Source organism: Photinus pyralis, unplaced genomic scaffold (genome assembly GCF_008802855.1).
Source record: "Photinus pyralis isolate 1611_PpyrPB1 unplaced genomic scaffold, Ppyr1.3 Ppyr1.4_LG2, whole genome shotgun sequence".
Classification (NCBI taxonomy): domain Eukaryota; kingdom Metazoa; phylum Arthropoda; class Insecta; order Coleoptera; family Lampyridae; genus Photinus; species Photinus pyralis.
Genome location: NW_022170403.1, coordinates 18,122,709 through 18,139,194, shown reverse-complemented (window position 1 = coordinate 18,139,194; position 16,486 = coordinate 18,122,709). Strand labels below are relative to the sequence as shown.

The 16,486-nt window shown below is 35.3% G+C and overlaps 1 protein-coding gene across 1 annotated transcript in view; it reads right to left on the bottom strand.

Moving 5' to 3' along the window:
* The window catches only part of LOC116164364 (tyrosine kinase receptor Cad96Ca-like), a 270,318-nt gene extending 261,565 nt beyond the window's left edge, over positions 1-8,753 (bottom strand). Inside the window, exon 1 of the mRNA XM_031478533.1 lies at positions 8,396-8,753. Within this exon, the coding sequence (XP_031334393.1) occupies positions 8,396-8,489 (94 nt within the window). The 5' untranslated portion in view covers positions 8,490-8,753. The remainder of the gene's footprint in view (positions 1-8,395) is intronic.
* Positions 8,754-16,486: the final 7,733 nt, after the last annotated feature.

Sequence of the window (16,486 nt, the reverse complement as noted above, 5' to 3'; positions counted from 1 at the left end):
TACATCAAAGGGAAATTTGATGTGGTCTGGACAGGATTTGTCGCGATTTTAGTTTTTAGTCGTTTGTCTGCCTTTTTAAAATGTCCACCATCTTCATTTTGAAGTTCCTCTAGTAAGTGACTGCCACTATACAAACTCCTAATTCATTATTAAAAACCCCGCACTCGCCAGCAGTAAATCGTCCTCGTCGCTTGACATTGTTTAACAGACCAGCAGCACCGGTTACCGAACTTTACCCAACACGGTCCCACCAAGTCCAACTCAAATCTTAAATTTTGGTGTGGATGAGGGCATTCCAATCGTTTCCAACGACAAACGCCAACGTCACATGTGCTTGGATTCGTTGGCTTGGCGTTGGAATCCGGTCTGTACGCGGCTTATTGCTATCAAACCACAAACACTCGAAACGTTATTGGTACTTTCAAAGCAAGCAAAAAATATCATGAAGAATAAATTTTTGTCATAAATCAATATTTTAAAAAAATTCCCTCTTGTATACCCCATCGCTTTACACACTGTATACCTAATAAAAGTGTTATTTAGCTACCTGAACCTGATGGTAATAAAGGAAAGGATTTATTAAATTTTTAAATGGAAACAATTTACGATCTTTGTACCTACACATAAATACGACGCAAGGACTATCAGTACGTCTATGAGTCGCTGTCTCATCAGGGTGTCTGTCGCCTGTGTAACTGTCCTTTTGTTTTGTAGAAATGGGCATAGTTAGTCTTTCATAAATGAATGCCATACTTTTGCGGATAAAAAACTAACCTTTCAGCATAGATTTTTTAATCTATACTTTCATTTTTATTTCGCAGAAATTTATTTAATTTTACCTCGAATTTTAGTGGTTACAACCGTGAATTGAACTACCGTACGATTTTTGTTAAGGGATTTGATTATAAACTTCCCCACAACCTCATGCATTTTTCCAATAGTTCACTTAAACTTCACTAACTTCAGCAATACTTCATCAGTACTTCACGTACTTCAACAATACTTCACGAACTTCACCAATATTTCATGGACTTCACCAAAACTTCATATGAACTTCACGGACTTCATCACACTTGTCTTGTACACCATACTTCACCAGTGGTTCACCCCTCGGCAAATTTATTTAAACGCCTTTGAAGACGGCGGTTACTAAAAAATCATATCTTCGGCGCCTCATCGTGAGGTAAGTAAAATATATCAGTGCAAGAATAATGATTTTGACATGTTTTGATCAATATCCATGTGGCCGCCAAAAATAGATCAAATTCATGTTCTGGCCATTGCGAGGGTCATTGAGATAATGGCCCGTATGAATAAAAGTAAGCAAATGCTTATACTTGCAAAATTCAAAGTAAATACTCGTAAGTGCTCCTTCGCACTGGGCGACTTAGCAGCGCTTTTATGCAGAAGGACAGGACGCAGTGCAGCGCTGCTAAACCATGCTAAACAGACCAGTATGAAGAGGCAGTTACGAGTATTTACTTTGAATTTTGCAAGTATAAGCATTTGGGTCATTGAGATAATGTTCTTGGTCTTTTTCCCAACGAGATTGGTGCATAAATAACGATTTTGACATGTTTTGATCAAAATTCATGTTTTGGTCATTGAGATAATGCGAGTAATTCAAAGAAACGATTCAAGTATGAGGGAAACATTACCACTACGGCTAAAATTGCAAATAAACCATAATGAATCATGGTTTTAATCTCGGTTTTAATAAACATCCAAAAATCTCGTCCATGTTTCACACATTTTTGCACAGCATTAACTTGTGATCGAGCTTGTGATATTGTCGGACTAAAAACTTCATACTACAGTACTCCATTCAATCGGCACATCCATTACGGACGACGAGGTGTTTACACGTTCAATGTCAGTAGTTTGACATCCGTTCGACGACAATCGCCGACCAAAAGTATAATAGACGGTCTTTCTACTTCGATTCACTCCACCAAATGGGCAAACTGAAAGGTGGTTTTACATTTTCAATATACTAAACTGAAGATCCAAAGTGTTCTTTCTTGAATTCTTTAGCACATAGGAGGATGGAATATCCGATTTGGCTAGGTTTTTGCGTATGCTCCTTCTAATATTGCAAAAAGTTTTCAAAAATAAACGCACTTCTAAACGAGGACGAGGTAAAAAAAATTCAGGACTCGATGACGATTGGTGCCCTTGAATATGAAAGTAGCTAAACTTCATATTTTAAAGTAAAAAATCTCTAAAAGTCTATATTACACTCGAGACATTCAAGCATGCGCCTCATGTTTTTGGAGAGTTGATCACAGGGGTGATCATTTTCGATAATTCAACTCACCCCATAGCATGCTATTATTCTGTAAATACCGACCAATGAGAATCAGACTAGGTGGAAATCCTATTAGTGGTATTTCCAAATCGGAAGACTTCGTTCAAGTTCCGTTCCGTGCATTTACGTGTAGTACATCCGTACATCGGAAAATACTCTTGGTTGATCCATATCTCTAAATGGGGTGATGAACTATACAGGAAAATAAACAACTCAATTCCTCAAAACCTTCCCCATGGATATTTATTAACAGATATAACCTCGGATATAACTGTGAAATGTTACGACATGTTTCGATTGTTAATCATCTTCAGGTAACAAACTTAATTAATTTAACTTTAAATATTTTAGTTTGTTACCTGAAGATGATTAACAATCGAAACATGTTGTAACATTTCACAATTATTTTGGTTCGTCAATAATTAAATATCCATGGGGAAGGTTTTGAGGAATTGAGTTGTTTATTTTCCTGTCACATCCGTAGATGTCTATAGGGAATTCGAATATCTCGATCAATTTCAAAAGAAATATCAGATATCTCGTGGATGTCCGGGGATATCCATATAGAAATCCTAGGATGTGCGAGGGCTTCCCGTGGATGTCCGAGAATTCGAAGCATATCTCTTGCATGTCCGATTGTGTCCAAAAATGTCTGGTGGATATTCATGGATTTACACGCTAAATGGATGATTGTTTTATAAATCTTTGCCGGTGATTTTCCCCTCGGTCGGAACTATAGGAAAGCCGAGAGGAAAGCTAATAAAATATGTTGGGGTAGCTCCCCTTAACACCACCCAAATCGACGATATAATTAGCTGGTTTACCCTGTACACAAAGTCGGTACGCTCTAAAGCGCTGCGCAGGTTGCGAAACTGTTCACTTTTTTGTACTTGCCTGTAAATACTATAATCTCAATTTGATTTCTTTGTTTAAGAAAACGTCCCTAAAATTATAAAATCTACTTACCTACATACAAAATTTAATAAGGAAAGTTTATTTAGGCGAACTTCAGAATATGAATGATTCTACTGTAATCAATCAATAATCTACTTTTGCTTCCGACGCCAACGTCTACACGTATAGTTTAAATTCCCGGGAAATCCGGAAAGTAAACTGTCGTTTTTTTAAAATCGATTTCATTGTAATTTCAAAAGATGCAATTTCAAGTGTTTTAAAAAGGATACCAAGCGATGTAAAACTCAAGCGATTTCAATACGACTTCAGTGATTTCAAGGCATTTCAATAATAATTTCATGACGAATTTACATGGGACTTCAAGGGAGGATTCTTCTTCGGCAAAATCGTATGCAAAAAATAATCGACAGCACAATATTCAAGTGCGAACTTTGGCGGCTAGACGATAGATACATTAGTTATTAGCTCGGTTATTATTATTAGCATGAAATTATATATATAATAATATATATAACCATTCCTTATTCAAAGATTCGGTATAGTTGTTAAAATAGTAGCGTAGAAACCGTGGGCGTTGATGTACAAAGCATAATTTACCCGATCCGAGATCCTCCTTCAACCCCACAATATATTAAATTACATATGAAAACTCGATTGGAAATGTAGGTATATAGGTTTTAGGCTCGGTTTTAGATTGTAACGCAGAGATTGGCGCAGAAAACGTGGGAGAAAACGTACAGCACCAAAAAACGAGCATAAATCAGTTCTTTTATTTGATGGAATAATTTAATGCACGTCTATAAAGCACCATTATGCGGAGGAACATAGAGATTAGGGTGGAACGAGAATTGGGTTTCTATCTTTTTCTATTTTTTTTATCTCATAGGTTTCAAAATGGGCGTTATACTATCAAAGGAGACTATGCATATTGTCGGTATAATATTTTAGACAACAAACTGAGGGGTGTACCCAAGGGTAAACCCGAGGGTAAAACACTGAAGTTAAAAGTGAACACCAGAATTCCAAAAGTGTAAAAGAATTTCAGAATTCCAAAAAATACATAATTATGATCACTTTTTTATAACGTTTATGGAAAGATCGAGGGAAAAACGACGGGGAACTTTCATGATTGTGAAGATCAGTGGCGTAATGGTTTACTCAATTTTGAGTCAAGCTCTCAGAACGTATGTTTCAGCAGTCATAATGGCATCGAGCGGTGAATATTGAATATTTCTATATCGTAACTGAAAATAAGTCAACAGCTATGTTTCAGGTTCAAAGACCTACAAACTAAAAAAATTCAAAAGTGGCACTTGGCGAGTGCCGACAGAACTGACTTCTTGTTTCTTCCTTACACTCTGTCGCTTCCTTGTTTTTTCCGCGATGTATTATAGAAATATGTCGATGAGCAATACAAGTAAATATATTGCTGTGTGCACTGATCCGTAGGCCAGAAAGACCGTACACAAAACACTAACACAAAAACCTTCACTTATTAACACGGCACAAAACTTCTCCCCAGCACAGATCAGAGATTCGACTCTGCTCTCAGTTAACCTGTTAACTTCTAAAAAAGATAGTGAGTCAAACCAAATATCTTAAACTCGATCTTAAACTCCAAACTGCACTTCAAACTTTTGAATAATTAAAGTGGACCTTGGGCAAGCATCCAATGAAAACACAGGTAAATTAGAAATGTCGTTAGAATGAAACACACGGAGAATTAATGTGACAATTACAAAAGTGCGATTTAATTCTAACCCACACAAGGAAAGTGGTACAAAAACACAAACAATTATTACAAAAAGACTAAAATTAAAACTTAACTGAACTACTTACATTACTTGTACGGGAATTGTAATCCAAACAAAAGGTATCCGTACACAGTTCACCAAAAATTACAATTTTCAATTAACACACTTTACACTAACGACCGGGTAATCGCAGCATCTTCACTTCGGATAGACAAGGACGTTCCAATAAAAAAAAACTCAACTTCAAACTGAATCACGTTGAAAACACACTTATAGGAGCGCCGATAAACACCTCTCTTTGGGGCACCTTTGATGGCCAAGACTTCAGAACGTAGAACAAAAACTAGCTGCGAATTCGGCTTCCGGATTCACAAACGAAATTTTTTCAATCTTCAAACTCATTTAACGAAAACTTTCAATGCTAGCTGTGGCTTCAAATGAGTACTAACTGGCCGTAAATCAACGATGGAATTCGCAAGAAGCGAAATAAATTCGCCAACAAAACGTAACTGGGTGCTGAACGTAGCAAAAAGCTGATTTAAAATTTCCAAAAGAACTCTGCTCTGATTGACACTAAAAGCCGATTCTAAATTTCAATTAAACTTAGTTCTTCGTTGACTGTGGCTAAAAGCGACGCTTTTCTTGTTAACGTCCTATTTACGGCGAAACCCTTCTTCCGAAAATCAAAATTATAACAACCAATCATACAAAAAATAATATTTCATATCTCTTAACTACACAGAAAAACGATAAATCACATCCACCCATCAATTAAATTAAGCATTTACAATTGATAACATATAAAGACTCAACAATTCCCAGAGTTAAATAAAATAAAAATGTAAACATAAACTATCTTGACCGCTTTCTGATATGACACAATAATCCCCATGCCGTTACATAGACCAACGACCTCGCCAACGACAAATTAATAAAATTTAACTACAAATGTTAATTACACACAAAAGACCGCCCTAGTCCATATTAATTAAGATTTCTGAAAATTTCATCCTGCCAAACAAAATAAACACAGCAATATGTTGCTGTGTAAACACTGTCAGTTGGGACGTTGTGGTTTGGATCAAGGCATTTGAAAAGTTTTGTGTTCATTCGGATAATTTAACCATGAAAGGAGAGGTCTTGTGCTCTACTACGATTAACTTTATTGATTCACGCCCAAAGTTTAATTAAGTGTTAGTTAATAGTACATTATATACCAAGGTAGAGAAGTCCAGTATTATTGCCTGAGCACCAAGATTACATCTCGAGGGGTGTAAGGTGACTTCTCTGCCGTGGTATATATACTATTTTTTTCACTACTACCACTTGAAGTCCTCTAAATTAACGTATTATATTGATAAGAAAGTGAACGATTAGACAGAATTTTTTGTTTATTAATTTAAAATGTCAATCAAGTACGTTGAAGTAAGTACAAGTCAAACAGGCCGTATTTTGTTCTGTCATTGGGATATTTTCAAAGAGTAATTTCGTTCGAATTTTTTCAAAATGTTATAATTTTAGGTATGTAATTTCTCTAGAAATGGCGGATGGTGGCAATTATTCATTTTAGATAACTTGTCTAAACGTTTATTGAGCGAAATTTCGGGTTGTGTTTTCTAAAAGTGACAGCGTGACATTCTCATTATTGACTACTAGTTAATAATGTCCACATTATTAACCACTTTGAACAACTGCCGAGAAAGCCTACTTTACAAGTGGAAAAAGGGTTAATAATCATGTCATCAGACGCTAGTAGTGAAAAAAAATTTTTAACAGCCCGGTTGGAATTTATGGATTTTAATCTTGATCACTGTGTGGCGGAGGTCAGAAATTTAAGATCAGAATTAAATCATTCTACTGTATCGGAGTGCATATCTGTACCGATAAAAAGAAAAGTCATTGAAGGTCTTGCTAGGTTCGAAAAGTGTTGTATTTGGCCCGAAGTTCATTTTGCTCGCCCAGCGTGGGGAAATGCAGTTATTTTTGTGTGTATGGTTCTTATTTGACCCAACCAGTGCACACAGCAATATATATTATACTTGAAGTGTCTCGTGATGAATGAGATGAATTTAGTCCCCTGCAAAACATACAGTCATACCGAGCGATAAGAAACTGCTTCTTATCGCTCGGTATGACTGTATGTCACTTGGCGCCCTCTGTAAAAAATGTTCAACTAAAAAGTGGACGACTTGTCCCGAAGATTGAACCTCTTATCAGCCTACCACTTTCTTCTCAACTTTAATAAATTGTGAAATTCTCCCCTTCTCATCTCTTAGTTGGTATTTTCAATCTTATGCCTCAAACCTGCGGCTTACAAGGCGGATATAGGACTCATGCCACTAAAATCAATTCAATTGAATCTATCTAAAAATTAATAGCACCGTTTGACCCAACACGCGAACACATCTGTGACAGTGACATTCCTCGAAAAAGATGACGTTTGCGTTGTCAAATATGAGCGCAAATCTCTACTTTGGAGATCGATTGTATAAAAAGACATTTTATAGAGATATTATACAGAGCTAATGTTTGAAGAGGCAAAATAACAATTTATTGAATTTTGTTGCCATGCCATATAAATTTTCCACTACAGGAAAGCGCATCGATCGGAATAACTTACAAGGGTCTCAAGAAAATATATTCATAACTCATAACCCATAGCTTTTGTGTTATAGGTTATAGGATCTCACGTGTCGATTAGTTACAATGATAAATTAAAGAACTGTTATCTGCATTAATCGTTAGGGTAATTAAACATAATACTAATACTAATAATAGCGAACTTTACTTTTCCTGAAGCTGCATTTAAGCCTAACTGATTAGAGTAAGTATAGAAAGTAATTAGGTCAAGACGTTTCATGATCAGGAGAAATCTACTTTCTAATTGGTACGAGAAACGAATACTTACTGCAAACCTACATTGAAAGAGACGTGCACATTTTCCAGTGCATTTACTAAATTAAACAATTTTACATATATCTCAAATACAAGGTAACCTTTGAGTTAACGATCCGTCCGTTTTTCACATCCTTCAATCAAGTACGTTACACGAAATAAACAAGACGATATATTACTAAACTCTGACAACCTTCAAAGAAAAACACTCCTCATAAACACGTCACTACATCCTCAATTCTTGGAAACCAAGTGCAGGATTAAGCAGCAAGGAGATTTTCGACACTTAAAACTTAAAAGTCATACATAGATAAAGTTCGTGTATTGCTCAATTTCTATTTTTTATATGGATTGGAATGCCCTAAAGACCTTTTAACTCGTATTTCGGGGTTATTAAGGATTTCAGTGTACGTTTTTCATTTACTACACATAAACGTGACGTCGACAGGCGAATAAGTTTTCAATTGAAATCAACAACAGTGGCAAAGTTGCTTTCGTAACGGAGGTGTTCTTATAATCATACCTTTTGTAATTATCCAAAATGTGATGAAACAGATGTAGTGTATCCTAATTTCCATTTTTGAGATTAACACAAAACACTCACAACACAAAACCATTAATTAGCGGAATACAACATAATTATTTAGTTTTTAATTTCGTTGTCTAAGTCATCATTGAAGTCTCCATAAGCAACTGTAAACACATATAACTGTATTCACTTATTTTATCTTACATCTACTGTCAATGTACAATTATTTAAAAGTATAATTAGTTCTTAAAACTTATCCATTTTCCGTCATTATTATTATTATTTATCAATAAAAAACACTTAAAGCGCCACACTCGCTCTTGCGCTATGGCGGGCCAACTAAAGTAGACATGCGGGTCTGAAACAGGTATTTCTTTTAGAAAGTTACTATTGATGTGATGTAGTAATGGCCTCGTATTCTATGACTGTATAAAACAGAATGCAGATGGTATAATCTAACGGTACATTGTTGAATGGCGGTTCATTTAAACTTCGTAATAAAAGGAATTGGTAGTAAATTCATTTTGATTGCAGGTTTTGGGATGGTACGAAAAAAGTACCGCGCAGCAGGTATGGAGAGATCAATATTGTTCACACGAATAAATTTGAAAGTGATTGTAACACCACTTTCTCAGTAATGATGCTGACTAAATGTGATGCTTAGGAGAAATGTACGAAATCGTAATGCAACTGTTGGCTGTACAAAAATAAATGCATTTCTAAAAATCGTTGTGTAATATTGAAGGTATTAGTGATCCGTTTGTGATCAGCGGTAAAGAATGGTTTTGAAATACTTTCTCTCTACTTCTCCAACTTCGCATCAGGACTTTTTTTATGTCAAAACTAAATTCCAAGATTGATATGAGTCAGATGTGTCATCATCGAAACGAAGAAATTCCAAAATTAGGTCCATTGTAATGGTGCAATCACGGAACTTATCAGAAATTGTTCTAAAATATAAAGTGACGATTTCCTACGTGCTGCTAATCAAAATTGTTGTGCTCGTCTGAGTCGTCAAACAAACTATTATGAAATATGATGCACAGGCCAAATGAGGGCATAACCACAATATTCGTACCATTGAGTAATTAAATAGGAGACCATGGGTGGCTCCTGGACCTCCTCTGCACCCACCTGGATTCTTCAGTCACCAATCCTAATGTGAGGATAAGAAGTCAACTTGCATTTCAATGTTATTGTAAATCGTTAGACCACCAACACAACAAATTTCCAGGTATATTTCTACCCTTTTCATTTTGGATACTTTCTTCATTTATTTTTAAAAAATAAATATAAATATAAAAATATAATGTATATGATCCAGGACTAATAATGTAATAGTACCTATATTATACAACGAGCATAGAATGTGGTCTACTAATCACAAGAACGAACTTTACGGAACGATTATTAGTTATTTAGTTAATTAGTTAATAGTTAATTAGTATAACAGTAAGAAGAGTTGCACGTCACCGATAGAAGAAAACGCCAGGCCAATTTAGACCAAGTGTTTAGTTATGTTTACTGCTAGAAGTTGGCAAACCCGTATCTGAAGAATGCGTTCTTGCATATACAGGGTGACAATTTGAAAATTTACCACCCCCCATATCTAAGTAAATAAACGAGATATTTAAAAAAATCAAATCTGATGTGTATTGTTTGTTGTGTCTCGAAGGACCACTCCGATTAAGGAGAATAATATCAAATTTGTTGAACTAAATGAACTGTATTGAAATTTTTAATGGAACGTTGTGACATTTCTATTTGTATTCAAATACAAACTCTAATAATGAATACTAGATTAAAATTAGTGCAAAATTGCACATACGCCGAACCCCTTGAAAGATCTGCTTTCAAAGAAATATAAAAACAATATGTTATGGTAAGTAATACAAATTCTTCCAATGGAAGCTTTATAAAAACAATAATTGTTAGGTTGATTGTTCAATAGAAATTTCCGTATCTTCTACTGGTAACACGCAAATTTTCGCTAACGTACGTTTGAATACACTACCACTTGGTACCTTTACCGATACTACACGCACCACCTGATCTGCTCCTGGATGAAGCTGGACTATACGTGCCATTGGCCATCGAAGTGGTGAAGTATTTTCTTCCATTAGAATAACGAGAGCTCCTATTTTAATTGGACTCTGCTGGTCGTGTTTCCATTTACGTCGTTGTTGCATTTGTGTCAAATATTCATGCGACCATCTACTCCAATAATGCTGGAATAGCTGCTGTAACCGTTGGTATCGTGACAATCGTGTAATCTTGATTTCTTTAAGATCTGCTTGTGAAATCGCAGCTAATGTTTCACCGATTATGAAGTGAGCCGGTGTGAGTGGTAAATAATCGTCAGGGTCATCGGAAAGAGGAGTCAATGGACGTGAATTAAGACATGCCTCGATTTGTGTTAAAACTGTTATCATCTCTTCATACGTTACATTTGCATTTCCTAATATTCGAACTAAATGAAATTTAGTCAAACGAACTGCAGACTCCCATAGACCTCCCATATGAGGCGATCTAGGAGGAATAAAATGCCAAGTAATTTTTTCGTGTGATAAAAAATTTGAAACCTTCTCATTATGATCCGAATTTTGAGTTAATTCGTAGAGTTCACGAAAATGATTATGAGCACCTACAAAATTGGATCCATTGTCCGAGAACACATCACTTGGCTTGCCTCTCCGCGATATAAAACGCTTTAGTGCATTTATAAAACTATCAGTGGAAAGATCGTTTACTAGTTCAATATGAACTGCGCGAGTTGCGAAACATACAAAAATACATATGTATGTTTTTACCAATTTGAATTTGCGTAAAATTCCATCTTTCACAAAAATTGGTCCGGCATAATCTATGCCACACTTGGAAAATGTTCTACTGGGTATTACTCTAGCAGTTGGTAAATTCCCCATTAGAAAACTTGTAGGTTTTGGATTTGCCCTGAAACATCGTACGCAGGACCTGATTACACCCTTCACTGCATTTTTTCCATGAATGGGCCAATATTTTAAACGAATTATTGATAATAAATTTTGTGTCCCAGCATGTAAATGTTTCAGATGTTCGTGTTTAATGATGAGTTTTGTAAAAATATGTTTACCGCATAAAATTATGGGAAACTGGTTTTCGTAGTTCAGTAGAGAATTTTTCAATCTCCCTCCTACTCTAATAACACCATGTTCATCTAAAAATGGATGTAAAGAAATTAATTTACTATTATTATTTAATGGCTGTGATTTCTGGAGAAGTCTGATTTCCTGTGAAAACTGTTCGTGTTGAGCAATCTTAATTAAAGCTGTAAGTGATATTTCGAGTTCTGAAACTGATAAAGTATTTGTCAATGTCTTGTTTTTTCCCAAAGTAATGTTTTTGAATTTGAAGCAGTACGCTACTACCCGTTGCAATTTACTTAACGTTGAATATCTAGTAAAGAGATTAAATTGATCATCCCGAACATTTAATAGAGTTAGTTTGATGTCTGGTAATGATGAGATAGGTTGTTCAATAAAAATATCTGATTCAGATTCCCCGCTTTATATAAAAGAAGGTCCCTGCCACCAAATCTCCAACTGTGAGAGTTGTGCTGGATTGATACCACGTGAAATAATATCGGCCGCGCTATGCTCCGATTTTACATGTCTCCAATTATCCTTATCTGTTAATTCGTTAATTTTTATTACCCTGTGTGCTACAAATGGTTTAAGTTGGCTAGGATCTATTTTTATCCATGAGAGTACTATGGTTGAATCGCAATAATAAACTATTTTTGAAATTTTAATTCCCAGAGATGAGATTACATTATTTGCAAGTTTTGCTAATAAAACTGCAGCTAATAATTCTAGTCTTGGTAATGTAACTTTTTTTATAGGTGCAACCCTGGATTTAGCACATAAAAGATGTGAGTAATAATTACCGTATTTGTCTATTGATACTAAATACAAGCACGCACCGTATGCCTTTTCAGAAGCATCGCTAAAACCGTGAATTTCAACGCGTGTTGCCTCTTCACATACTACATGTCTGCGTATTTTTATATCGTGTAATGATTTTAGTTGTTCTACAAATGTGATCCAAGAAAGACGTAGTTCTTCTGGCAATGGTTCATCCCAACCGAGTTTTAATGTCCATAATGTTTGTATTAATATTTTTTGTTTTATAATGGCTGGAACAATAAGTCCCATCGGATCAAATATTTGACTAATTATTGAAAGTACGTGTCGTTTGTTAATTAGTGTAGGAATAGATTTTATGTTTACCGAATAATGCAGTGTATCTGAAATCGAATTCCAGACCACACCCAAGGTTTTTAACTCCTTGCCTTCGCAAAATTGAACCAATTTTTCATCATTATTTCCATTTCCTAAAATATCATAAAGAATGCGTTGATTATATTTGATGACCATTTCCTTAATTGAAAACCTGCAGTACTAAAAATGACTGTAAGCTCTTTATATAATTGCAAAGCTTCTTCGATGGTATCTACACTAACTAACAAATCGTCAATGTAAAATGAATTTTTAATTATTTGAGCTGTTTTTGGATAACTTTCTTCATTATCAATTGCCAATTGCAGTAAACAACGTGTACTAAGGTATGGCGCACATTTTGTTCCGAAAGTTAATGTGTTAAGAGTGTATGTCATGATAGGCTGTTGTCGTTCATATCGCCATAAAATTTGCTGATACTTTCGATCATGTGGATGCACTAAAATCTGCCTAAACATCATTTTACAATCGGCGTTTAACACAATTTTTCTGAGTCTTAACCTAATGATAATATGGAATAAATCGGACTGATCGGTCCCATGAGCAACCGGTCGTTGAGTGAAATATTATTGCTAGTTTTTACTGAAGCATCAAATACTACCCTACATTTAGTCGTAGTACTGGATTCTTTTATTACTGCATGATGCGGTAAAAAATGCGATATTTCTTCGATACTTTTTGAGTTATTTGTATTAGGAGACATATGACCTAATTGTTCATATTCCAGCATAAATTTGTGGTACTCATTTTTGAGATTTTTATTCCTTTCTAATCGCGATTCGGTTGCGTGAAATCGTTTTAAGGCTATTGACATTGAATTACCAAGTTCATCTATCTTATCTGAAAATGGCAATCTTACAATAAATCTACCTTCTGCATTACGTGTTGTCGTTTCTTTAAAATATGTTTCACAATACTGCGCTTCTGATGTTAGTATTTGTTTTTGTGGCAATTCCTCCACTTCCCAAAACTTTAACAAATTTTTATTAAGTGTTTCGTTTGAAATTTCTGTGTTAAGATTACAAATTGATCTACGTACTATCGTATGGTTGAGATTAACCGTGCCTGACAAAATCCACCCGAGTTGTGTCTTTTGCAATGTAGGTTTGTCCTTACCCAACTTTATTTGATCGTGACATAATAAATCATAGAACAAATTAGCACCTAATAAAATATCTACACTTTTGGAGATGTTAAATTCTGGATCTGCTAAATTCAGATTGTGTGGAAGTACAACATTTCTAGAATCAAAACTTACTAGAGGCAAGTTTTTAGTTATGTTTGGTACGACTAAAAATGATACTCTAGCTTGAAATGAATAAAATTTTGATTTGATATTTGTGGTTGCTTTTTGCGTAATATTAGTAGATGCTTGATTAATACCTTTGAGATGTAAACTGAATTCTTCGAGATTTAATTGCAATTTATTGCATAGTTTTTGCGCGATTAAATGACTTTGACTTCCAGAGTCTAATAAAGCGCGACATTTGTGTGACCGTCCAAAACAGTCGTCTGTGAAGACTTCTGCTGTTGATAGTAAAACTTCGGTTTGGCAAATGCCTGTAAATGAATGATATGTACGAGTAATATTTTGTGATTCGCTTGGTTGTTGCTGTGATGTTTCACTATTTATAACCTGCATAACTGATGATTGTGCTTGATGGATGTTTGCAGCTGTATCGTTGCGAGCATTGTGAGATGTGTTGAACTTATGGGCATATTGCATAACAATTGTAAATATAATGATTATTTTTGCAATATGGGCATAAAATGGTATTCGTTATAGCAAATGAATGTTCCCTATCCTTAAAAGGCTTTGAAAATTGGGGTAATTGTTTGTTTGGGATTGATTTTGCGTTGTGAATATTTGTTTGTGAATGATTATACAAAGTTTCGAGGGTAAAACATATTTTTGTTAAAAATTCTATGAATTCCTGCAATGTGGGAAGAGAATTTGTTGGTAACGAGTTTTCCCATTCTTTCTTCATTGCTTGATCGATTTTGGTTGAAATAAAATAAATGATTAATTGATCCCATTCCTTCGTGTTAACATTTAGTTTTTCTAATGAGCTCATGTGTTGGAAAACACTGTCTAGTAACTTGCGTAATAAAATATAAGAATCCTTTGTGACTGTGGGCAATTCGAATAATGATTTTATGTGACTGTTGACAATAACACGTTTGTTTTCGTATCGTTTCTTGAGCATATCCCAAGCTACGTCATAGCAAAGATAATACATAATGTTAAACATCCTCCAATGGAATATTAACGGGCATAACTTACTTACCGGAACTACAACTTTTACTACGGAGAAAGATTCATTTTGTGTGTACTTACAAGAGACTCGTTTAAAACCTTCCGATAGATTCGGCCTCAGAAATTATACCGCTTACCGTGTTGATCAAGATCCGGGTGCCCGAGCCCACGGAGGAATATGCATATTGATTAAAAACACCGTGCCACACACCAAACTTACCATAAACAGCAGTCTCCAAGTTGCTGCAATAACAATACATCATCCATTCAAAATTTCTATCTGTAACGTATACTTACCTAACTCCAACTGGCAACTGGAGCAACTATATGATGTAATTGACCAACTCCCTCCTCCAATCCTCATGGTGGGGGATTTTAATGCCCATAATCCTATCTGGGGATCAGAAAAAGTAAATGCAGCTGGAAGACTTATAGAAGAGTTGATTAATGATAAGAATCTAATAGTTTTGAACACTGGGGAGGGTACATACTTAAATGCTAGAGCCAGAAAATTTTCAGCAATAGATTTATCCATCGCCTCTCCAATATTTGCGACAAAGATGCAGTGGTCGGTTCTGACAGACGATATCGCATCAGATCATGCGCCCATAAAATTACAGTGCCTAGACTACAAGATCACAAATAATAAGACTGAGAGGTGGTTAATAAATCGTGCAGATTGGAAATTATTTGCAGAAAATCTGGAACCATTCAATGCAGATGGTAATATCGATGAAATGGTAGAAGATATCACCACTAAAATAATCAATGCTAGTCTTAAAAGTATCCCTTTCTCACGTGTAAACAAACTGAAACGAGTCGTTCCGTGGTGGAATGAGGAGATTCAGGATGCAGTAAATGCAAAACATAGAGCATTAAACAGGTTCAAGAAGAATCCTACGGTTGAAAACCTTATACATTTCAAAAAAATGCGTGCTGTTTCACGCAAAGCTATATTAAATGGGAAAAAGTCGAGTTGGCAACAATATATCTCGTCTATTAAAAAATCAGCATCAAATAGCGAAATATGGAAGAAAATAAAGAGTATAAATGGCGCCACTAATACCTCTTCTCCTACAATTTTGAGACATAATCATCGAATAATAACCGAAGTAGAAGAAATTGTAGAAGTGTTGGCTGACGGATTTGCAGCTAATAGCAGTCACAGCCATTTCCCCGCAAATTTTGCTGGGATAGAATCTAACCTCGACTTTTCCATTGATATGACGCTCCCATATAATATACCTTTTAGCATTGCGGAGTTTAATAATGCACTAAAAAAAGCAAGAAACACAACGCCAGGACCTGACCTAGTTCATTATGAATTTTTACGACATCTTCCCGAGCTCGAAATGCAAAAAATTTTAGCACTATTTAACAAAATATTTTCACTGGGTTCATATCCTACAGAATGGAGAAACTCAATTATCATTCCTATTCACAAATCTGGAAAGGATCCGAATTTACCTTCAAGTTATCGTCCTATCTCCCTTACATCCTGTTTAAGTAAAATTCTAGAACGAATGGTAAACTTTCGGATAACATGGTATC